Genomic DNA, 25,350 nt, shown 5'->3' with positions numbered 1-25,350 from the left:
TACCAACTTCTCCCTATTTTCCCCACCCTGAAGCCCCTGGCAATGACTTTCTACTGTGTTTTTATTGGTTCAGCTTTTTTTTTTCTTAAGGTTCGCATATGTGTGATACCATACCATGCAGTGTTTGTCTGGTTTATTTCACTTAGCATAAGGCCCTCCAGGTTCAACCATGTTGTCACAAATGGCCTTCTTTTGTAAGGCCAAGTAATATCGTGTGTGTGTGTGTGTGTGTGTGTGTGTGTATGTATTTGTGTGCATGTGTATATATATACACACATAGACATATGCATGCACACACACCCACATTTTCTTGATCCATTCATCCATTGACGGACACTTAGATTGTTTCCATTGTATATTCTCGGCTCCTTTAGCAAAAATTAATTGACCATAAATGCATGGATTTATTTCTGGGCTCTCTATTCCATTCATCTGCCTGTCTATTTCTATGCCAATTCTGTACTGTTTTGATTACTATATCTTTGTAATACAGTTTGAAATCTGGGAGCATGATACCTCCTGCTTTGTTCTTCTTTCTCAAGATTGCATTGGCTATTCACGGTCTTTTGTGGTTCCATACAGATTTCAGGATTGTTTTTCCTATATCTGAAAAATGCCATTGGAATTTTGATAAGGATTGCATCGAATCTTTAGATCACTTTGGGTAGTTTGGACATTTTAACAACTTTTGTAATCCTTGAGTGCAGAATACCTGTCTGTTTATTCGTGTTTTCTGCAGTTTCTTTCATTAATATCTTACAGTTTTCAGTATATAGCTCTTTCACCTCCTTGGTTAATTTTATTCCTAACTGTTTTATTCTTTTTGATGATATTGGAAATGGGATTGTTTTCTTAATTTTTCTTTCTGATAGTTCGTTGTTGGTGAATTGAAACACAGCTGATGTTTGTATGTTGATTTTGTACCAGGCACCTTTACTGAATTCATGTATTAGTTCTAATTGTGTTTTGGTGGAGTCTTTAGGGTTTTCTACATATAATATCATGGCATCTGCAAATAGAGATAATCTTACTTCTTCCTTCTTGATTTGGACGCCTTTTATTTCTTTTTCTTGCCTGATTACGCTGGCTAGAACTTCAGTACTATGATGAATAAAAGTGGTGAGAGTGGGCATCCTTGTCTTATTTCTGATCTTATAGGAGGAGTGTTCAGCTTTTCACCACTGAGTATGATGTTAGCTGTGGGCTTGTCATATATGGCCTTTATTATGTTGAGGTATGCTTCCTCTGTACCCACTTTGCTGAGAGATATTATCATGAAAAGATGTTGAATTTTGTCAAATGCTTTTTCTGCATCTATTGAGATTATCCATCATTTTATTAATGTCGTATATCACATTTATTGATTGGCTTATATTGAACCATCCTGCTTACCTGGAATAAAACCCACTTGATCATGGTGTATGACCCTTTAAATGTATTGTTGAGTTCAGTTTGCTAATATTTTCTTGACTTTTGCATCTGTGTTCATCAGGGTTATTGGCCTATAATTTTGTTCTCTTTGTCTGGTTTTGTCTTTGGTTTTGGCGTCAGGATAATGCTGACGTTGTAAAATGAGTTTGGAAGTGTTCCCTCCTCTTCTGTTTCTTTGAATAGTTTGAGAAGGATCCGTATTCATGCTTCTTTAAATGTCTGGCAGAATTCACCTTGTAAAGACATCTGGTCTTGGATTTTTGTTTGTTGGCAGGTGTTTGATTACTGCTTCAGTCTCCTTACTAGGAATTGATCAGTTCAGATTTTCTATTTCTTCATGATTCGGTTTTGGTTGGTTGTATGTTTCTAGGAATTTATCCATTTCTTCTAGATGGTCCAATTTGTTAGCATATAATTGCTCACAGCATTCTCATGATCCTTTATGCATCAGTTGTAGTATCTTCTCTGTCATTTATAATTTCACTTATTTGAGTCCTCTCTTTTTCTTGCTGAGTATAGTTTAAGATTTGTCTATTTTACCTTTTTTTTTTTTTTTTGAGGTACATGGGCCTCTCTCTGTTGTGGCCTCTCCCGTTGCGGAGCACAAGCTCTGGACGCGCAGGCTCAGCAGCCATGGCTCACGGGCCTAGCCGCTCCGCAGCATGTGGGATCTTCCCGGACCAGGGCACGAACCCATGTCCCCTGCGTTGGCAGGTGGACTCTCAACCACTGCGCCACCAGGGAAGCCCTCTTTTTTTCTTAAAAAACAGCTCTTAGTTGCATTTATCTTTTTAGTCTCTGTTTCATTTCTTTCCACTCTGATCTTTGTTACCCTTCCTTTACTAATTTTGGACTTCTTCTAGTTCCTTGAGGTGTAAAGTTAGGCTGTTTGAGATCTTGTTTCTTAGTGTGTTTATTGCCATGAACTTCTTTCTTAGAGCTGTTTTTGCTGCATCCTGTAAGTTTTGTATGTTGTATTTCCATTTTCATTTGTCTCAGATATTTTTTGATTTCTTCTTTGACCTATTGGTTGTTTAGTAGCATGTTTACTTTTTGCGTATTTGTGAATTTCCCAGTTTTCTTTTTGTAATTTATTTCTAATTTTATACCATTGTGGTTAGAAAAGATGCTTGATATGATTTCACTATTTTTAAATTTATTGTCTTGTGGCCTAATATATAGTCTACCCTGGAGAGGGTTCCAAATACACTTGAGAAGAATTTTGTATTCCTTTATTGCACAGAATGTTCTGTATACGTCTCTTAGGTCTGTTGGTCTAACATGTTGTTTAAACCCATTGTTTCCTTACTAAGATTTTCTGTCTGGATGATCTATCCCTTGTTGAAAGTAGAGAATTGAAATCCCCTGCTTTTCTTGTATTGCTGTCTATTTCTCTTTTAAGATCTGTTAATATTTGCTTTTAGGTGTCCCTATTTTGGGTGCATAAATATTTATAATTGTTATATCATCTTGATGAATTGACCCCTTTACATTATGTAATGACCTTCTTTGTGTCTTGTTACATTCTTTGGCTTAAAATCTGTTTTGTCTGATATAAGTATAACTACCCCTGCTTTCTTTTTGTTTCCATTTGCATGGAATATCTTCTTCTATCCTCTCACTTTCTATCTGTGTGTGTCCTTAGAGCTGCAGTGAATTTCTTGTAGTTGGGTCTTGGTGTTTTCTGTCTTTTGTTTAACCCATTCAGCCACTCTGTGTCTTTTGGTTGGATAATTTAGTCCATTTGCATTCAAAGTAATTACTGATAGATGTGGTTTCACTATTGCTCTTTTGTTCCTTGTTTTCTGTTTTGTAATTCCTTTGTTCCTTTCCTCTTCCTGTCTTCCTTTGTGAATTTGATGATTTTCTGTAGTTGGTATGCCTAAATTCCTTTTTCTTTATCTTTTGTGTATCTACTATAGGTTTTTTGCTTTGTAGTTACCATGAGGTTTATGTAAAACATCATAGTTATAACAGTCTGTTTTAAGCTGATTACAAATTAACTTCAAACACATACAAAAGCTCTACATTTATACACTCCCTGCCATTTTATGTTTTCAGTGTCACAATTTACATCTTTTTACATTGTGTATCCATTAACAAATTATCATAGTTATAGTTACTTTTAATACTTATGTCTTTTAATCTTCATTCTAGAGTTATACATGAACTACCCAGCACCATTACAACATTTGACTATTCTTGCATTAAATAGTTGTGTAAAGAAAATGACCATGATTGAATGAACAGATTGGAAGTAGTGCCCCTCCCTTTGATGTTAAAAGAATATCTGACTTCCCAGAAGCATTGGTAGGAGTACAAATTGATAAAGGGTTGAAGGTATTCAGCTTGGTAGTAACTGTAAAAATTTCCAGTGAGTACACACCTTTGACCCAGAAATCCCACTTACAGAAATTTACTTTAAAACCATATTTGTTCATGTTCTAAAGGATAAGATTAAATAGTTTATGGTATATGTATAGATAGACTTTAAAAAAAAAATTAACAAATACATATAGCATTTACTAATGTGCCCAGAACTGGTCTCAGTGTTTTGCAAATATTAGTCTTATAACAATGCTTTGTAGTAGATTATGTTATATACACTTATATTAGTGCCATGTTATTGATAAGGAAACTGGCAGAGTTTAACTTGGCCAGAGTCACACATCCAGTAAGTGAGAAAGTCTGCAGTGGAACTCAGTCTGATTCTGACATCTTACCACTGTGCAGTGCAGCGATTACAAAGAACTTGATGGACTCGGTGTTGTAATGTACGTGTATGTAAGACCTCCGAACACAGGAACAGCATAAAAAGGCAAGTGATGAGCCAATACATAGAGCAGATCCCATGCATTAAAAAATTCCGATAAGATATATGTGTGTACACACACGTGTGTGTAAACACCCAGCATTGTATCCCAAACTGTTGAAAGTGCTTTGCCTCTGAGGGGAGGAGCATTTTCATGTCTTTACTTCCATGACTGAGAATTACATATTCTTCTATTAGTTTTTGTGGGGTTTTTTTAAGAAAAAACTCAAGAAGATACTATTAAGTAGAAGAGAGTCTAAGATATCTCAATTAAGAAAAGCCTTGGCAGTCCCAGCTTTCTGGACTTGGCCCCAGCAGTGAATTTTTGCACTTACTGAGATCTCAGGGTGTATATAGTAAAGCCTTGTTTTCTTCATCTCCTTATACATTCCCGTTCTCCTTTGTCTTCCCAGTGAGGCAGCAATAAACCTACCATTTCTTTTCATTACATTGAGCTGCTACATGTCTCTCTGCGTTCTGCAGTATTGTATGCTAATGAGTGAGCTTTTTTTGTATGCATTCCGATAGTAGCTTTGTGAAGGTTACTTTATTTTTAATTGTGCCTATCTGTAAGAATGTGGATGTTTAGAGGGGGAAAGTCAGAGCCAAGACAGGTGGCATTCAAGCTCGATGGCACCTTGGGATTGTTCACGTGATCATGACTTTAGTCAGCAGGCTTCATGAAAGATGTGATTCTCATGGGAAAGGTAAATAATAGTAGGTGGAAGGTTGGAAAGATCATCAGACTATTCCAGAGAAACCCAAGATAAGTTTGTTACCTAGTGAATTTGTTAAAGATCTCATGGTGCGACTGTTTGCTGGCAGAATATGGTAAGCAGAGTTGAAAGGTTGCAATTCAGGTCAGAGGACCCGTGCCCAATCATTAAATTATTTTTGGAAGTCTACTGTGATTGTGTCATTCTAGCAGATAGAATTTAAAACCTATCCTGTGAAATACACAATAGCCTTCTAGTACCCCAGTTCACAATGTGTAATGGATCAGTGTTCTCAGAAAACCTCAATGTTGTCAGTCAAAAACAGTCTGGGGCTTCCCTGGTGGCGCAGTGGCTGAGAGTCCGCCTGCCGATGCAGGGGACACGCGTTCGTGCCCCGGTCCGGGAAGATCCCACATGCCGCGGAGCGGCTGGGCCCGTGAGCCATGGCCGCTGAGCCTTCACGTCCGGAGCCTGTGCTCCGCAACGGGAGAGACCACAACAGCGAGAGGCCCGCGTACCGCGTAAAAAAAAAAAACAAACAAAAACAGTCTGAAATTCCTTTGAAAAATTATCCACAAAAATGGTATATGTGGTTGCTCCTTATCCCACTATGAAGATTTTTGGTCTTTGTGTCCCCATGACCTTTATATGCCATTTCCTAATTCTGATCTGAGGCAGACTTATTAATAGTCATCATCTCATTGCTCACCAGTAGATTGCAAGCTCCTCGAAGCCAAGGAGAATGTTTGGGTAGTCTTTGTATTTCCTTCAAGGCCTAGAACAATATACTCCACATTGTTAGATGCTCTGGGAAAATTATGAAATTGAACTGATACTAATTAAATTTGCTGTTTTCTGTGACTTCCTTTCCAGGAACATGTTATGTAGAGACAGCAGCATGTAAGTTTGCTGTGTATGTTGGGCATCACAGTTTCCATTTTCTTGTTAAATAGGAACTCTCCAAGATCACAATGCCAGTTATATTTAACGAGCCTTTGAGCTTCCTCCAGCGACTCACTGAATATATGGAGCATACGTACCTCATCCACAAGGCCAGTTCATTTGCTGATCCTGTGGAAAGGATGCAGGTATGTGTCAAGCAAGCACTGGGAAAGGTTTAAGTCTTAGGAAGTCTTCTCTGCCACCTTCTCCCCTCCCCCCGCCCCAAACATATATACACAGAATTCATGTTAAGTCCAGTGTGAGGTTAGCAAACGTTATCATTACATAGTCAGCATGTTTGGAGAGTCGTCTGTGTTCCTTCCCCGCCACCCGCTAGTCAGAGTGCCACCATAGTGGAAAGACCAACGAGAATTGCAAGAGAAGCAGAACGTGGTCCAAAACCAAACCTGGATGTCGGTGAGCTGTTTCTGAGTCTTTGTTTTAGAAAGTAGCATTGTGTTAGGGTAAAAATATTCAACCTTTCTTTCAGACTTTCTCAGTGTTTCCAAGAAGGAATAGATATATACATACACAGATAAATATGTGTATTTATGCTTATGTGTGTATATAAATATACACATACTACTATAGGTTAAAACAAAGGACAACAAGGAATTGCACTTTTTTGTTTTCCTCTGAAGAGAAGGCATTCATGTGATGTATATGGATTGACTAGACACAGGGAGAGTATAGTAGATACATTCTTTTCCTTCCAACAAAGCAATAGCATTCTAAATGGAGTCATTCTGTCTTTTCATTTATATAAATCAGCTTTTCCCAACCTCATTGGACTTGATACCAATTTGTTTAGTTTTTTCGCCCCATCCTAAAAGTGATGTACTTTTTAGAAATTTTAAAGGAATTAAGAGTAATTTAGGATTTGAGAGTTTTTTAGAAGTCCTTGAGAGAGTTTGTAGCACAGTTGGGATGATCTGTAGGAAGAGTCTCAGAGTAATTTCCATTCTGAATATCCGCGTTTGCTTATTAGTTTGCTTATTAAGCCGTGTTAAAAATCCAAAGTAATTAAACTCCTCAAAATCATTTTGTAAATTACTGTTTTCAGCAGAATTTCAGTTCCTGGAAGAATGAGGAGGCAGCAAGGCTATTTTTAACTTCTCCTAATGCTCTGTCCCGCAGTGTGTAGCTGCATTTGCTGTATCTGCTGTTGCTTCTCAGTGGGAACGCACTGGAAAGCCTTTCAACCCACTTCTGGGAGAGACTTATGAATTAGTTCGGTAAGATCTTTCACACTATTCCAGGTGGATAGTTGAATTTCCATGATTTACATAGCCCTTCAAATGAAAATGTATATTTTTTGAGCATTTACCAACATTTTGTATGACTGAAGAAAGTTAACAATTTTGTTTGTTTCTGTGATATTTATTATTTTAGAAATTATGTCAAAAATATGAAAACATACATAAAATGAACCATTACAAGGATTTCAGTATTCCTGATCTTGTGGGATTAGTTATCATCCTTTCTCCTTATGTAGACCATAAGGCATGATTGGGATTTTTTTGTTTTTTTTTTTAAATTTATTTATTTATTTTTGGCTGCATTGGACGTTGCTCAGCAACGAGGACGTTGCTGAGCACAGGCTTTCTCTAGTTGGGACGAGGAGGGGCTACTCTTCGTTGTGGTGCGCAGGCTTCTCATTGGGGTGGCTTGTCTTTGTTGCAGAGCACGGGCTCTAGGCGCACAGGCTTCAGTAGTTGTGGCTCGCGGGCTCTAGAGCACAGGCTCAGTAGTTGTGGCGTACAGGCTTACTTGCTCCATGGCATGTGGGATCTTCCCGGACCAGGGCTCGAACCCGTGTCCTCTGCATTGGCAGGTGGATTCTTAACCACTGCGCCACCAGGGAAGTCCCTGGGTTTTTTTTAATAACCATATAAAATATATTAGCATAAACTTACACTGTTGGCATACAGGCAATGAATGTATCTAGAGTTGCATTTCCTGCTGTAGCTTGCTTCTTTACACACAGGGAATTCATTTGGCTTTAGTTTTCCTGAATCTTTCTCTTCCCTCCACAAGTTTTGATCTCATTTATTCCTTAGATGTTTGTAAAGGAGATACATTAGATTCTTCAATCTTAATATAAATGGAATGATAAGTTTTAAATTTACATGGCTAATATTGTCAATTCATGAAAATCACCCAAATTCATGTGGGTGTTCTTTATTTTAATGTGTTTAAGTAGCTAGGTTTATAATAACATTGGTTTTAGTTGTTTGGGTTGCATATGTGCAATTGCTCGTGTGTTGTCCTTCCATCAGGATGATAACAAAGGATTGTTTACTTTGTCAAATCTATTTCCTTAATACTTTAACATTGCTTTTTCACTGAAATGACAGTAATGTATACATTCTGTGATAACAGTTTATTATATAACACTACCTTTTTTTGTTTGTTTTTTAAATCTTAAGAGATGACCTTGGTTTCAGACTCATCTCTGAGCAGGTCAGCCATCACCCACCCATTAGTGCATTTCATGCTGAAGGATTAAACAATGATTTCATCTTTCATGGCTCAATCTATCCCAAACTGAAGTTCTGGGGGAAGAGCGTAGAAGCAGAACCCAAAGGAACCATCACGTTGGAGCTCCTTGAGTGAGTCAGAATCACGCCTTTACCTCTTTTCATGTGTACCTACTCATTAGTATATACACTTGCACACAGTCTTGGCCTTGTTCAAAAGGTAGAGACAAAGAAACTGCTTTTATGAAGTGTAAATTTTCTACCACCATGTAAAAGAATTTGAGAAACATGGCAATAGCCATTGTTAATCAGCCTAGGTATGTGTAAAAAGTTTAACTTGATGTTTGACTGTGGTGTTTGTTTGGATCTGTTTTAAGATAAAACGGAGTTAATCACTGCATGACAGTTCTTATGAGACAAGCTTTCTATATATTATAATATTTTGGTTAACCATCTTTTAAAGTGAATTCACTTTGAGAAATATTGAAATAACAGTCACATTGGTACATCTTAGACATTAGGTTAAGTTGAAAGTTCTCTTTTGCAATAGAAAGAAGATTGCTATGAAATACCTTTCCATTTATTTGTGTCATCTTCAGTTTCTTTCATTACTGTCTTGTTTTCAATATACAGGTCTTTCACCTCCTTGTTTAAACTTATTTCTAGGTATTTTATTCTTTTTGATGCAGTTGTAAATGGAATTAATTCTGTGCTCATGGATTGAAAAAATTAATACCGTTAAAATGTCCATACTATCCAAAGCAACGTACAGATTCAGTGCAATCTCTATCAAAATTCCAATGACGTTTTTCACACAAATAGACAATCCTGCAATTTTTATGGAATCACAGAAGACCCCAGATAGCCAAAGCAGTCTTGAGAAAGAAGAACAAAGCTGGAGGCATCATGCTCCCTGATTTCAAACTATATTACAAAGCTGTAGTAATTAAAATATGTGGTATTGGCATAAAAACAGACACATAGATCAATGGAACAGAATAGAGAGCCCAGAAATAAGTCTATGCAAATAGGGTCAGTTAATTTATGACAGAGGAGGCAAGGATATACAACAGAAGAAGGACAGTCTCTTCAATAAATGGTTTTGGGAAAATTGGACAGGCACATACAAAAGAATGAAACTGGACCCCTCTCTTATACCATACACAAAAATTAACTCAAAGTGGATTACAAACTTGAACATACGACTGAAAACTATAAAACTCCTAGAAGAAAACATAGCCGGTAGGCTCCTTAACATAGGTCTTGGCAATGATTTTTTGACTCTGACACCAAAAAGAACAAAAGCAAATATAAACAAGTGGAACTACATCATACTAAAAAGCTTCTGCACAGTAAAGGAAACCATCAACAAAATGAAAAGGCAGCCTACTGAATAGGAGAAAATATTTGCAAATCATGTATCTGATAATGGGCTAACATCCAAAATATATGAAGAATGCATACCACTCAATAGCAAGAAAAAAAATCCAATTAAAAAGTAGGCAGAAGATCTGAATAGACATTTTTCAAAGAAGACATACAGATAGTCAACAGGTAAATGAAAAGATGCTCTACATCATTAACCATCAAGGAAATGCAAATCAAACCACAATGAGGTATCACCTCCCACCTGTGAGAAAGGCTAGTATCAGAAAGACTAGAAATAAATGTTGGTGAGGATGTGGAGGAAAGGGAACCCTTGTGTACTGTTGGTGGATGTAAATTGGTGCAGCCGCTATGGAAAACAGTTTGGAGGTTCCTCAAAAAATTCAAAGTGGAGCTACTATGATCTGGCAATTCCACTTTTGAGTATTTACCCAAAGAAAACAAAAACACTAACTCAAAAAGATATCTGCACCCCCATGTCATTGCAGCATTATTATACATATTATACATATTCCATACAACAGCCAAGATATGGAAACAACTCAAGTGTCCATCGTTGGATGAATGGACAAAGAAATTGTGGCGCGCACACACACACACACACAAATATTACTCAGCCATAAAAAAGAATGAAATTTTGCCACTTGCAACAACATGGATGGACCTCAAGGACATTATGCTAAGCGAAATAAGTCAGAGAAAGTCTAGTACTCTATGATCTCCTTGTGTGAGAGAAAAAGAGAAAAGAAAGAAAAAACAATAAACAGACTCTAATCCCAAGGTGACTCAGATATTGAAATCTGTATCAAAGACTTTAAAGCAGCCATTATAACTACGCTTCATGACATAAAGATGAACTCTTAAAATGAATAGAAAGACATTGGAGCAAAGAAATGAAAGTATTTCTGGAAATTTTAGTACTGAAAAAATACAATAACAAAAGTAATAACTGGGATCGGCTCGATAGCAGGATGAAGACAATAAAATATGTTCACGATCCACATGCTGAAAACTATAAGACACTGATGACAGTTATCAAAGGCTATGAGTAATGGGGAGTCATACTGTCTCACCACACTTGGAATCCTTAATATAATTCAGATGTTAGTTTTCCCATAATTGATCTATAAGCAATCTATATTAACACAATCTAAATGTAAAAGTCCCAGGATGATTTTTGATACATAAAATCCTAAAATTTATATGGAAGGGCAAATGAAACACTACAGCCAAAACAGTTTTGAAAAGGAAGAACAGAATTGATGGACTCCCACTTCCTAATTTTAAGACTTAACAGTAAAGCTGCTGTAATCAAGACAATGTTGTATTGACAAAAGGATAGACACATACATCAAGGGAACAGAGAATAGAGTCCAAGAACTGACCCACAGAAACATGGTCAATTGATTTTTGACAAAGGTAAAAACCCAATTCAGTGAAGAAGGATAGTCCTCTCCACAAATGGTGTGGGAACAGTTGGAAGTACGTATGTTAAAAAAATGAACCTCAACTTACATCTCACAGCTTAAACAAAAATGAACTCAAAATAGACCATAAGCTGAAATCTAATAATACAATTATAAGCTTTTGGAAGAAAACAGGAGAAAATCTTTATGACCTTGGATTAGGCAATGACATCTTGTGGATATAATACCAAGGCACAGTCTAGAAAAGACAAAATTGATAAATTAGATTTTATCAAAATGAAAAACTTGCTCAGTGAAAAACACTCTTCACAGAATGGAGAGAAGCCATAGATACATAAACATTATTTGCAAATCATTTATCAACAAAGGACTTGTATCTAGAATGTGTAAAGAATTCTCAAAACAATAAGAAAACAAACAACCCAATAAGAAATTGGGCAAAAGATGTGAACAGACACTTCACCAAAGAGATATATGGATGACAAACGAGCACACAAAAACATGCTCAACAGCATTAGTCATTAAAGAAATACATAATCATAGTGAGATACCACTACACACCTATTAGAATGTCCAAAATCAAAATAAGTTTTAGAACTGACAGTACCAAGTGTTGGCAAGGATGTAGAGCAACCAGAAATCTCATATATTGCTGGGGGGAATCTAAAATGGCAGAGCCACTCTGGAGAACAGAGTTAACCGTTAACTATGTTAACCAGATAACATAGGGTTACAGAGTTAACCCTATGTTAACCAGATGACTCCGCAGTCCACTCCTAGGTGTTTACTCTGGAGAAATAAAGACTTAACGTTTTCACAAAGACCTGTGCCCAGATGTTTATAGTACTATCACTCATAATCACCAAGCAACCCAACATCCTTCAGTAAGTAAATGGTTGAACTGTGATACATCCATACAGCAGGATACTACTCAGAAATAAGAGAGAGCAAATTATTGATAAGTAGAATTTAAAATGGATTATACAAATGAAGAAACTAATTTTGAAAGGTTACATGGTGTATCATCCCACCTATATAACATTCTGGAGAAGGCAGAACTATTGCAATGGAGAACAAATGAGTTGTTTAGGGACTAGGGTCGGGGGAGGGTTTGACCATAGCGGGGCAGCGTGAGCGAATTTGTGGATGGTGTGATGGAATCGTTCTATATTGTGATTATAGTAGTAGTTACAAAGATCTACACATGCACTAAAACTCACAGGACTAGATACACCAAGAAAAGTGAATTTTACTGTTTGTAAATTAAAAATAAATTTAGACATAAATGTACGAAGATGTAAAACGAATGTTTTCAAAAGCAAAGGATGTATAAAATTGGAGCTTATTCACATACACAAGTTTTTCCCTTTGGTGAACTAGAAAGTACTAAACAGACAGTTTCCTACTTCTAATTTAATTTTGTTTATTATGTTTTCGCCAAACTTTTGAATGCTTAAGATGATTATGTACATAGTTTAATTTGGAGTTTGGTAGAAAGATAGAATATTTTTCTTAAGCTTTTGTATCCTTTTAAGAAACAGTAAGAGGAGTCAGACGATACCTATTTTACTGTGATTAACACCAGCAGAGTTTTTAGGGTCTTAGAGTTTAGTCATCTCCAGCAGTCTGATGTGTTATCCTGAGTAATAGCGTTTGAGGCAAATGCGCTTTTTAAACAGAGTAACACTTCTCACTTATTTTTCTGGGCTTTGGTTTTCTTTTTGCTCTCTAGACACAATGAAGCATATACGTGGACAAATCCTACCTGCTGTGTACATAACATCATTGTGGGGAAACTCTGGATTGAGCAGTACGGCAACGTGGAGATCACAAACCACAAGTGAGATGCTTCATCCTCCTCCCCTATCCCTTCAGTTGTCATCAGAGGGTGCCAGTAGTCTTTTTTAGAAAGTTCTAGTACAGCCTGATGATAATTTAAGAACCAGGCAGTATAGCTCTGGAGTAAATAAAGCCCATCTATTTAATGAACAGATTTTATGTTAAAGTTTCTGATTAGGGGAGACTGGTGAACTCAGAGCTTCTGCAGCCTTGGGGAATGTTCATTCCCGCCTCCTTCAGCTCATTTTGCTGATCCTGATTAGCTTGCATTGTTCACGTGGGGATGGGTGTCAGGAGAAACACGAAAGTTGAGAAGAGTTGGGTTCAAATCCTACTCTGTGACCTTAGGCCAGTGTCCTAGTTGGCTCGGGCTGTTGTAACAGAGCACCATGGGCCGAGTGGCTTCAACAGCAGACATTTATTTCTCATGGTTCTGGAGGCTGGGAAGTCCCGGGTCAGGGTGCTGGCAGATTTAATGCTAGGTGAAGGCCCTCTTCCTGGCTTGAAGTTGGCCGTTTTCTCAAATCGTTGAATGCAGAGGGAAGGATCGTCTCCCCGTATCTCTTCTTAGAAGAACACTGATCCCATTCATGAGGGTTCCACCCTTATGACCTAATGACCCCTAAATACCCTCACGTGGGTGACTAGGGCTTCACTACATGAATTTGGTGGGCAAACATTCATTCCACAGCAACAAGTCCCTTATTTTTTATGAACCTTGCTTTACATTTTCTCCGCGGCGGGTCCAGCACTGACGATGGGTTAACTCTGATACTTTCTGTGTGGAGCTTGGCATGCGCGTTAGGAAGTCAGTAAGCAGCACCTGCTACGAAAACGGTTCTCACAGTCACTCTTCTCTCCTGCGGCTTCTGTGTTGAACGGTAACCTGAGCTCACTATCTCCTTTACAGGACTGCGGACAAATGTGTGTTGAATTTTAAGCCATGCGGCCTTTTTGGTAAGGAGTTACACAAAGTTGAAGGCTACATTCAAGATAAAAGGTAAAGTTTCCATTTTAAATGCTGACTGGTATAGGTGTCGTTCACTAAATAAAATGTTATTAAAATCTGCCATTACCTAGGAAACAAGCATTTCAGTAAATTGAAAAACTCTTTCTTCTGCAAGGAAATATTTATTTCTTTAAAGAATCCGATTTGTAAGCATCTTTATAATAATATTCAATTACAGCAAAACGCTGGTTTAATTGCTGGCTAAACATCAGTTTCTCTTGACAGCAAAAAGAAGCTCTGCGCCCTCTATGGGAAGTGGACAGAATGTTTATACAGTGTTGACCCTGCCACATTTGATGCTTACAAAAAAAATGATAAGAAAAATACTGAAGAGAAGAAGAACAGCAAACAGGTGAACACCCCGGAAGGTGGCATCGAAGGAATCACGGGACTCTTTAAATTTGTACTAATCCTTTGGGAAGTGGCCTGTTAGCGGGTCACAGTGTGACCTCTTATACTTGGTGCTAATGCATGTAATTTTTCTCCTTGAACCTTCTTAATGAACCAGTTATCTGCCTTGGTAGCGAATGTTTGACATGATCTCCCGTGGAGTATGGGTGTGTGCCATGCAGTTATACACGCGGCGTAGAGCTCAACGTTGCTTTGTAAAGTTGGAGTTCATCTTAGTGAGACCAGTGTCCTCGTCCTCCTTTCTGTTTATGTGCATTAGCAGTTGAGATCATTTGAATATTTGAAATTTCACCCAGAATGATCACGTACGTTTTCATGCTTGCAGCAGTTGTGTTGCCCTTTTGTATCCGAGATCCCTGAAGCTGAGAGCATCGCAGTTAAGGGATTCATTCCTGGACGGCTGTCCTCCTCTTACTAAGCGTTCTCCTAACGGGACAGTTTAACGTTAGACTCTCCCCGTGTGAGGCCACAGGTTTTCGTCGCAGGGCCCCGGGAGGCTGGACCGCTCAGCAGACTGAGCTAAAGAGAGCTTGCACCTATTTGGACAGGAAGCGTCGGAGGACTGATGACTTTCCAGTAACGGACATCACGATTCAGAGCACGAGCTCTGCTTAGAATCCCGCTTCTCCCACTTCTGAGTGGTTCAGTCTCGGGCAGATTCCCACTCTCTCTCCGCCTCAGCACCTTCATTTATAAAATGGGTACAGCAATAGCACCCACATGTCAGATGAGTTGACGGAGGTCAGGGGTTCCTGGTGAGGACAGCTCAGGACCCCCGTCTGCTCTGAGCATCACACCGGCCACCGAAGCACCGTCTCAGAGCTTCCAGTTCCCCTCGCCCCGCCGTGTCGAGCTCTCTGGGGCCCTTCAGGTGACTCTTACACATGCAAGAGTTTAGGAAGCCCCTAACCTTCCTCAAAAACAGAAGGTGTATGTCTGAGTGGCTTTCTTTGTAAACCGGTTACTGGGGTCCCGGGGACAGAGCAGCTGGTGCAGTTGACGGCAGTGGCATTTCCCTGGCTGGGCCCTTCTCCCCTCCCTTCTCCTCCATCTCTGGGCACAGTCCACTTTTCTCCTCCGCCTGGATCTCCGCTGCTTCTCCTTCCTTCCGGGGGTTGCACTGACGCTTCTCTGCAGTGACCCCAAGACTGACAGGGCTGGAGAAGGAATGCTCCAGGATCCCAGGCCTCAACCCGAACTCCTGGGCAGTGGCTCAGCCAACACAAGGCAGCTTGGTGAAGACATGGCCTCGTCCTCCTTTTACAGAGGTGGGGGGTGGCAGAGGAGGGCCTTGGCGAAATTCCAGAAAATCCCCCTCATGTCCCGAAAATCCCTGGTCAATCTTTGTAGAAAAACGGCCTTGCCCCTTGGAGAGAGAAGTCAGCCTCATGCTCACCCTGTGTCTACTCTTGCCTCCCGTGTGCATCAGCCACCGTGGATTTCTGATGTTCCCGAGCGTATTTAAATGCCTTGGGGGAGCTTGTCACCAGTGTTGTCCCTCCCTGCTGCTGTTTTTAAAGTTGCATATCTCAGCCAGTAGTTCTAGATTTGGTAACTGTGACATTGGGAATATGACTTGTCTTTCCAAAGGCTTAAATTCTTTATATATAAAACTTCATGGGTGGGCTTCCCTGGTGGCACAGTGGTTAAGAATCCGCCTGCCAATGCAGGGGACACGGGTTCGAACCCTGGTCCGGGAAGATCCCACATGCCGCAGAACAACTAAGCCCGTGCACCACAACTACTGAGCCTGCGCTCTAGAGCCCGCGAGCCGCAACTACTGAGCCCACGAGCCACAACTACTGAAGCCTGCACATCTAGAGCCCGTGCTCTGCAACAAGAGAAGCCACCACAATGAGAAGCCCGCGCACCGCAACAAAGAGTAGCCCCTGCTTGCCGCAACTAGAGAAAGCCCGCGTGCAGCAATGAAGACCCAACACAGCCAAAAATAAATAAATTAAAAATAAATATTTTTTAAAAAAATTATTTAAAAAACTTTATGAGTTTATTACATAAGGACTAAATATACAGAGAGCTGCTAGCAGCTCTGCCAGGTTGGGGGGGGGGGGCGTGCAACCAGAGGAAATGTTAGTTTCTTTTTTAGCCTTACATCTTTTTGATTGATTGATTGATTATAAATTCATTTTTTTATTTTTGGCTGTGTTGGGTCTTCGTTGCTGTGTGTGGGCTCCTCATTGTGGTGGCTTCTCGTTGTGTAGTATCAGCTTCAGTAGTTGTGGCACTCAGACTCAGTAGTTGTGGCTCGCAGGCTTTAGAGCGCAGGCTCAGTAGTTGTGGTGCACAGGCTTAGTTGCTCCGCGGTATGTGGGATCTTCCCGGACCAGGGCCTGAACCCGTGTCCCCTGCATTGGCAGGCGGATTCTTAACCACTGAACCACGAGGGAAGCCCCTAGCCTTACATCGTTTTAAATTCTCTTTTTATAGAATGCTTTCAGGATCCCTACTGGTTTGTGTTGTTGATAAATTTAGTTAAATGCTCCAAGAATTTAATCTTTTCTTGCTCTCATAATGTTCCAGTCAATACTTAAATGAGTTGTTTTTGGCTTTAAAAAAAAACTTTAAAAATATTACAACATGATAGTAAAGGCATGATGATGGCGATGATAATGGCTGGAATGCACAGAACCCTAAATGAGACAACACACAAGGCTCACGAGGCTCACAGTGCTTACTCACTAGGCCTGCATTTATTGGCTCCCTGGCCTGTGTTGAAAGGTGAGGATGTGAGAAGGAGAAGGTCATGGTGCCCCGGCCCTCGACAGTTACATCCTAATGCTGTGCAGTCAGCGGTGTTTATTTTACAATTTGCAAGTATATTCTTTTGAAAACATTTGTTCATCTGTTGGTTCTTCTAGATGAGCGCTTCTGAGGAGTCAGATGAAATGCCAATGCCAGATTCCGAGAGTGTGTTTGTCATCCCTGGGAGCGTTCTCCTGTGGCGAATAGCCCCGCGGCCTCCCAATTCGACCCAGGTGAGGCTGGGCGTGCTGAGTGCGGCCTCCTGTTTACTGGGCTCTGACGGTGCTTTTTCCCCGGCCCAGGCGGGACCAGGAGGAGGCGGGTGGTCATCAAAAGCTCCTAAGTCGTCCCTCTGTGGCTTCTAACCCGGGACGGGGCATTCGTGCCGTCCAGGCCTCCTGGTGTCTGGCTGGCCAGGACGCCTTGGCGTGAGGCTTTGGAGGGCTTCCTTAACAGTTACTGAGGGGCAAGACTGACTGTCGTTAAATGCAAGGTGATGCAGCCAGATCTAGCAAGTAAGGATTTAAGTGAAGAACAGAGAATGTTGGGTTTGCTTGTATCTCTCCTTCGAGGTGATGGTGGTGGAAGCTCTTCATGCTGGGAGGCCTGCTGGGGGGCTTTCTTTGAGACAGATTCCCACAGGTGGCGCAGACTTGGGTGAAAACACTGAGATGTGTGGTCTGAGAAAGGCCGTCGTCAGCACAGAACGGGGTCACTGTCAACTGTTTCTGCCTTCAGGGTTTCATTCTGCGTTATGCCCCGGTATATGTTAATTTGAACATTTTCTTCTTTTCAGATGTATAATTTTACTAGCTTTGCAATGGTTTTGAATGAAGTAGACAAGGAAATGGAGAGTGTGATTCCTAAGACAGACTGCAGGCTACGTCCTGACATCAGAGCCATGGAAAATGGGGAAATAGGTAACCAGCACCTGATGGCGGCACCAGTGAAGATTGATTTCTTTGAGGAGGGTGGTTGGTTTTACTCCTGGTCACTGTCAGCACTTTACTATGTTAGCACAACCATCTTTAGTCTCTCTTAGAGACTTTTTTTTAAAGTATTTATTTATTTATTTGGTTGCTCCGGGTCTTAGTTGCGGCACGTGGGCTCCTTAGTTGCGGCAGGTGGGATGTAGTTCCCCGACCAGGGGTGGAACCCCTGCCCCCTGCATTGAGAGGGTGAAGGCTTAACCACTGCGCCACCAGGGAAGTCTCTAGAGATTTTTTTTTTTTAATTAAAATTCAATTTAAATTCAGAAACTTTGGTTTGAAATTTGGGAATCTGAGGTGGACCTCAGCAGCTCATATTTCATTGTCTCAGTGATACTCCCTAATTTAATGTAATACCTACGGCCAGAGGCATATTTTACATATCAGAGGAGAATTGGGGACAATAATATCACATTTATCAACTTTTAACTACATTCTGACTAGTTATTTCACTACATATTTCAGAATTTAAATAGCACCTTGTGAGCCTCAAAGAAGTGCTTGGCCTTGGTTAATTCTGACATTTTATTTTGTGCTTTTACATTTCTTATTCAGTGGTTCTCAGAATGGGGGCAGTTTTTCCTCCAGGGGACGTGTGGCCGAGTCTAGAGACTTTGGCTGAAACATCTGGGGAACTGCTGCTGGCATCTAGTGGATGGGGCCTTGGGTGCTGCTAACGTCCTGCCGTGCCCAGGACAGCTCCCTACGAAGAATCATGGGGTGCAGTGTGTCAGCAGGGTCGAGGCTGAGAAACCCTGCTCTAACTAAACACTGACCCTCCCCATGAATTATCAGTGAGACAGTGCGACAGCGCTTTGGAAAACGGTTTGAATTTCTTACGAATGGAATCTGGAGAAGCTCTGTGAGGTCTCGCTAAGAATTTAGAAAATTTTCACGTGTATTCAGTTTTTCCACCCAATTTTTCACTGAAGCATTTTAACATGATTTTTTTTGGCCTTAAGAGTAAGCCGGCACCTTGGGTAAATGCAGAGGTTGTTAAGGGCAAAAGCTGTAGGAGAGGACCGGGTCTTGCGTGCGAACCTGGGGATATGTTAAAATTTTGACAGGATAAATTTCGTGGTGTTCGTGTTCTGATAAGATGGAGATGTGCTGATACCTGACTCCATAAAGTGATGGTGCTGAGTGCTGTGCCGGGCAGTCTCTACGTGTAGAGTAACGGTTTTCACTGCTGTGCTGATTCTAGATCAAGCTAGTGAAGAAAAAAAGCGACTTGAGGAGAAACAAAGAGCGGCCCGCAAGAACAGGTCCAAGTTGGAGGAGGACTGGAAGACGAGGTGCGATGAGGAGCTTGGGGTGGGGGGGGCAGGGTTGGGGGGGCTGGCAGACGGGGGACTGCAGAGCCTGGCTCACTGTACCCTGCGAGTTGTCAAGTATTTTCCACTGGCTAAGTTCAAGCTGAAAGGGCCGCATGTGTGCAAAGAAAAAGGACTGTTTGGAAGGTAAGGTTAAAACGTTCCTACACAATTACCACAGGAAGTGTCAGTTACGCAAACTACCTTTCCTTCTTCTCCAGCAGAACACTGCCCCTTCTATTTTTAAGAGGGAAGGCAGAGTTACAGATTTTGGCATGAAATAGGTTCAGAGCCATTTGCTTATATATGAGTAAATTACAGGGCCATTAGCTTATTACATATATCATGTATCACGGATATTTAGACAATGCCTTTATTCTTCCAAACACAAGGGACTTGACATGTCGTGGAAATACGATTTGTTAAAGTGACATCTTGGATTCCATTCAGCAACAGAAACTGGGCAATAAAATTTGCGAATTTTGAAAGTGTTCTTTTTAAGAATCAGGAGTTACTTAGTCACTTGTATTGAGTAATAGAATCTCTTGTAAATAGGAATAGAATAAAAACATTTTCTACATTTATATTATGTAGTAGAAGCTGTTGTCCCATTATTCAAAGTTATTAAATAAAGTTCAGAGCCAATATGGGCATAATTTCACAAGCAGTTTAGTAGATATTTTTTGGTAGCCCTTTTGCGTCTTACACAGTTATTAGAACTAGAAATGACCTTAGATGGCATCTAGTCCAGTGGTTTTTGGACTTTTTTGTTAGCATCAAAATCTTTTTTGCCAACGAACACGTAAAGAATCTACAAATATAGAACACATGGCCACCAGGCTGCTCGGGTGGGAGCTGAGCGGTAGGGCTCGCCTTCTCCCACCCACACACACGCAGGATCTGGGAAACCACTGGAAAGCCATTAGTCTGGAAGTCCCCTCGTTGTATGTGAAGAAACCAAATGCTGGTGTATTTCATTTAAGAGACTCGCTCAAGGACAAGTATGCCGCAGACCATGATTAGAAAGAACCACAAAAACCAAAAGCACGTTGCTTTCCTGCAATCCCTTCTGAAAAGATTTGATAGATTTTAATCATTGTTTCTAGTCTCTTCTGCGGAAAACTCACTCTGTACCGTATTTCTAATTTGTTTTGTTTTGTTGGCCACAGTGCACAGCTTGCGGGATTTTAGTTCCCCAACCAGGGAATTGAATCCCGGGCCCACGGCAGTGAGAGCACCAAGTCCTAACCACTGGACCACCAGGGGATTCCCTATTTCTGATTATTAACTCCTTTATTTTTCTGGCCACATTTTCAGGTGTGCAAAGTAAGAGAAAAGTATTACTGTCAGGTAAAGTCCTACGTGCAGAAAGTAAGGAGCTTTAGACAGCTCTGTGTTAGCCTGAAAATAAAAACTAGAAGCTACGTTTGTGAGCTCCACTTTGGAGCCTTACACATGCTTGCTTCCACTGCTGTCTCTTAGCACCAGTAGTTCTTATATGAATATACAGACCTTAAAAATGACCCTACTGACCCTTTGTCCAAATGAATATGTGCTTGGAGTCTTTTTCCAGTAGTGGTGAGAGGTGGCCTTCACTGACTGGGTCTACTCCTGGCTGATAACGTGCTTTTTGAACAGCGTGGTTCAGTTTGTGTCGGGGCGGGGATGGGGCAGTTTGTAAAGGAGCATGTTCTGCCAGGTAGAGCTGAAACCAGCCCTCAGAAATCAAACCCAGAACCTTATTGTGTAACCTGTCCCCAGTTCTTCCACACTAAAAGCTGGCTTTCCTGTTGACACCAGTTTCACTCATTTGAAAAGAGTTCCAGCTTTGGGATTTTTCAGGCTTTAAACTGTGGTTCCTGCATATGGAAATGGCTGCTTGTGATCCTGCCCTGTTTTCCTAGAGGAGCCCAGAGACCTTAATAAGTGGGGTTATGCGGGGAGAAAGTGGGAGGACTGGCGATAGACACAGGATTTGAAGAGAAGGTGGGTGGTGAGGCCAAAAAAATTTGATGACGTCATCTCTTCCCCCAATGCAAGCATCGTGCAGAATTAATATTTTACCTAATGTTATTTTACTGATATGGACCCATGGACTCTGTAGACTCAGAAACATTGACTAAAGGGTAACAAAGAACAGACATCTCCTCACCCCCCCTCCCTCCTTTTCTTTTGCCTCTGCTTGCCTAAAATGTTTAATAAGACTTTGAAAAGACAGCATGGACTTTTTTGTATGTGGAGGGGGGTGCACTGATGGCAGCAGAGTTTTCCAGACGTGAGTGCTGGAAATTAAGAGACTAGATGTTGAGAGAAACTCTAATCCCTAGTATCAGACCTTCAGATCCGAGGTGCTCATCTTTCGTGCTATGTTGCAACTCTCTCCAAGAAGTGCTCCCCGAAGGGAGGCCTTGCAGACATGGCCTTTAGAGCACTTGGCTTATGTGTGAACAAAAATACATTCTTTGCTATTGAATCTACTGTTCTGCACAGTCTCTTTGCACTTGACTTTCCAGTTGTCCACTTTGTATGGAAGAAATCCTGTGGCACAGGCCTGAGGCTTGGTTAATTTTTAGAATTTTTTTGGTTACCTTGATTTTGATTTGCCTGATTTTCTGAAGTGCTTGATTTTACTAAGCCTGACTACAAAAGTGCTTTTACTACGTGGACTTTTGAGACCAAAAGGAGTAAAATTATATACTTCGTATTAGACAAAAATTCTGCGACTTTGATCAAACAGTGGTTCCTTAAAGTATTTCCAGCTTGGTTACCAAAGTCTGAAACACACATATCTTGATCATTTAAAGTAGACTTCTAATTTTTCTAATTAGGGAAAAGTCCCAAAAGCAAAATAATATATGTAATATTCTAGAAAATCTGGCCTAGTGGGCATTTACTATATCAGTCTTCAAGGAATTAGCCTCATCTGAAGCATTTTTTGTGTCTTCGGGTTTTTAGTGCTGCTGCAGTGATTAATAGGACCACTTGGGACTTAACCAAACAAATCTAAGCTCACTCTAATTGTTAAGTATTTTTAGAGGCAATTTATTTGGAAAGAATGACAAAGACATACGAAACTGTTTTCATAAATATTACTGAAAACTAAATCATATTAGAAAATGTTATACAAATTGAAATTTGAACCTTTTGAACAAATAATTTTTCATTTCCATTACCCAGAGAAAGCTGGGAATGTGGAAAATGGATGACTTGTTATTTATTTATTTATTTATTTTTATGAATTTATTTTTGGCTGTGTTGGGTCTTTTTTGCTGCGTGCAGGCTTTTCTCTAGTTTCGGCGAGCAGGGCCTACTCTTCGTTGCAGTGTGCGGGCTTCTCACTGTGGTGGCTTCTCGTTGCGGAGCACGGGCTCTGGGGCGTGCGGGCTTCAGTAGTTGTGGCGTGTGGGCTTCAGTAGTTGTGGCTCGTGGGCTCTAGAGTGCAGGCTCAGTAGTTGTGGCACACAGGCTTAGTTGCTCCGCGGCATGTAGGATCTTCCTGGACCAGGGCTCGAACCCGTGTCCCCTGCTTTGGCAGGCGGATTCTTAACCACTGCACGACCAGGGAAGCCCCATGACTTGTTTTTTAAAGGGCAAGAAAATTAGGGCAGCTCTTTCTAGAATTTGAAAAATGTTAAAATCTAGATGCAGCCTATGAATCTCTATTAGTATGGAGAAAATGAAGACCCAGGAAGATCTGGATCAGATTAATTTCAGTGGATTATGTGTAACAGTATATTTGACAAATCATGGTCTTTAACAACTTTGATATCAGTGACTAGCTTGGGCAAGTTATTTAACTTCTCTGACATTGAGCTCCTCATTTGTAAAATGAAACTAAGAGTTTGGTGGTGGGGTGGCATTTACTCTGAATCAGGCACCTTCGTATTACTGTAGGTAAGTGGTAAAAGTTAATTTCCGTATTCTAATTCCTTATTCCCCATTGCTTGATAGAATGCGTTTAAGGAATGGGCCTAGGTGAACAATTAGACAAGTACTGTTGCTGAATGCTGTGGAAAATCCTTAAACCTTTTGGGTGGTCTCATTACATATTTCGGAAAATTATTCTATATATGTGCTCTCTAAAAGCACTTTAAAGTCTCTTCGGAAATCCCTGACTCACAGGACAAAGTGAATCGCTGCAGTAGGGGAGTCTGCAAGCTAGTGAAGCAGCAGGGACCCTGTGATCGGGAACAGTTTCCCCCATAACTGTTGTTTTTCCTCTTAAACAGGTGGTTCCATCAAGGTCCTAATCCCTACAGCGGAGCCCAGGACTGGCTTTACTCGGGCAGCTACTGGGACAGAAACTACTTCAATTTGCCTGACATTTATTAAAACATAGACAAGTTGGGGCATTTGGCTAATCTACAGATAAGACTTAAACCTGTGTTTTAAAATTTTCTTCTTTGATTTCTACTCATCTTTTGAAAAGAGAAAAAGTCCTCTCATGATAACTTGCATTTCACCCAACAAAAGTAGGGCATAAGGTGGATACTGGTGATGAAAGTCTTTGGAAAAATGGGTAATTTTGCTACTATTTTATCTAGAGATATGGGAAACTGTTGGAGAATATGCTTTTTGATGGTTGCCATATTCACTGAAGGTTTATACCTAAATGTAACTTTAGCTTTATGGAATTATATAGTAACCCAAATCAAGTTATTTTGAATATTTTTAGGCTGTCATGCTTGAATGTTTTAGATTTAACTTTGAAATGTTTAGAATTCTCCTATATGATGTTTATATGCTCAAATATAGAGGTTATGCCATCTTGTAAAGACTGCATTGAAAAGATGGCTTTTCTTCTTACTAATCCTCTCAATTTTACCCCTTCCCACCTCTAAAAAGAAAAATAATCCTGAATGTTCAGAAGAGAGATTCCTGATTTGAAAATTCTAAACTGGAAAAGGTATTTCGTTTGCTTATTTTAGTGCTCTGATTTTACTTTTACAATGTTCTATAATTAATGTCATCAGAATTCAAATGTTTGAGTTGTACATGTTTGAATTGAAAATATGTATAAAACCTAGCAATTCACAAAAATACCCCAGAAATATAGATTTTAGTCACCATCATTACATAATGAGAAACCTTTTTAAATGCTTCAACTCCCAGTGGCAAATGCCACCAGAGAAATTCAGTTGTACTCATGTATTGTAAGTATCAGACTATATAAAAGGAGGTCTTGTGCATTTCAAGTTTGCAAGGCACCTGTGTACTTAAGATACGTATGGAGACCTACTTGTACAGTAGCTTTGCCCCTTTAATTGGGGTACATTAATCTTACGGTATTTATCTACCCAACCCCAGACTGAGATATTGCTCCAGGGGGCCTTAGGTAGCTGCCAGTAAGTTATTTTAATGGCTGTCGTGAAGTTAACAAGTGTTATAATGAAATAATCTACCTGATGCTAAATAAAGGCTTTAGAATGTTCAAAACAGTGTGGTCTCTTTTAAACTTTGAAATATTCTAATGCTGCACTTAATAGGATGCCAAATTGTCAGGTGTCCTTACAAGAAAGTTAAGTCCTTGTGCTGCCACCGTCCCCAGGGCCAGAGCTCACCCCCGGGCTCACGTGCTAAGTAGGCAGTTAGCACTCACTGTTCTCTGGGTAAATACAGTATTTATTAGAGCAAGGTACCACTGTCTTCACTTGGTGTGAATGCCAAATACAGAATTATCAAGTGGAATACCTTGATAGTGGAAAGTTTTTTTTTACAATGTATATGAGCATTGGAAAATGCTATTGTGTCATATCACAAGTCTGAAAATATTTAGGACCTGTTGTGTTCAGATGTTTGTACACTGCCTAAATTATAAAATAAGCAAGGCGAGGA

At 40.2% G+C, this 25,350-nt stretch overlaps 1 protein-coding gene across 19 annotated transcripts in view; it reads left to right on the top strand.

Annotated features, from left to right (window-relative positions):
- The window catches only part of OSBPL1A (oxysterol binding protein like 1A), a 222,665-nt gene that overhangs the window by 186,748 nt on the left and 10,567 nt on the right, over positions 1 to 25,350 (top strand). For 17 of the 19 annotated variants that reach the window (XM_022586847.3, XM_022586844.3, XM_089894999.1 and 14 more), the window contains 10 exons: positions 5,913 to 6,047; positions 7,039 to 7,136; positions 8,331 to 8,513; positions 12,927 to 13,034; positions 13,944 to 14,033; positions 14,268 to 14,394; positions 17,330 to 17,446; positions 18,010 to 18,133; positions 19,407 to 19,497; positions 23,745 to 24,951. In XM_022586847.3, coding sequence (XP_022442555.2) covers positions 5,913 to 6,047; positions 7,039 to 7,136; positions 8,331 to 8,513; positions 12,927 to 13,034; positions 13,944 to 14,033; positions 14,268 to 14,394; positions 17,330 to 17,446; positions 18,010 to 18,133; positions 19,407 to 19,497; positions 23,745 to 23,847 — 1,176 coding nt within the window. In that variant the 3' untranslated portion in view covers positions 23,848 to 24,951. The other 2 variants (XR_016387606.1, XM_022586851.3) reach the window with 2 other exon arrangements.

This window comes from Delphinapterus leucas, chromosome 14, assembly GCF_059928025.1.
Source record: "Delphinapterus leucas isolate spDelLeu-1000000601 "Yukka" chromosome 14, BTC_Dleu_Yukka2, whole genome shotgun sequence".
Taxonomy (NCBI): Eukaryota; Metazoa; Chordata; class Mammalia; order Artiodactyla; family Monodontidae; genus Delphinapterus; species Delphinapterus leucas.
Note: the sequence above shows the minus strand (reverse complement) of the source record. Positions and strands in the feature narration are given on the sequence as shown.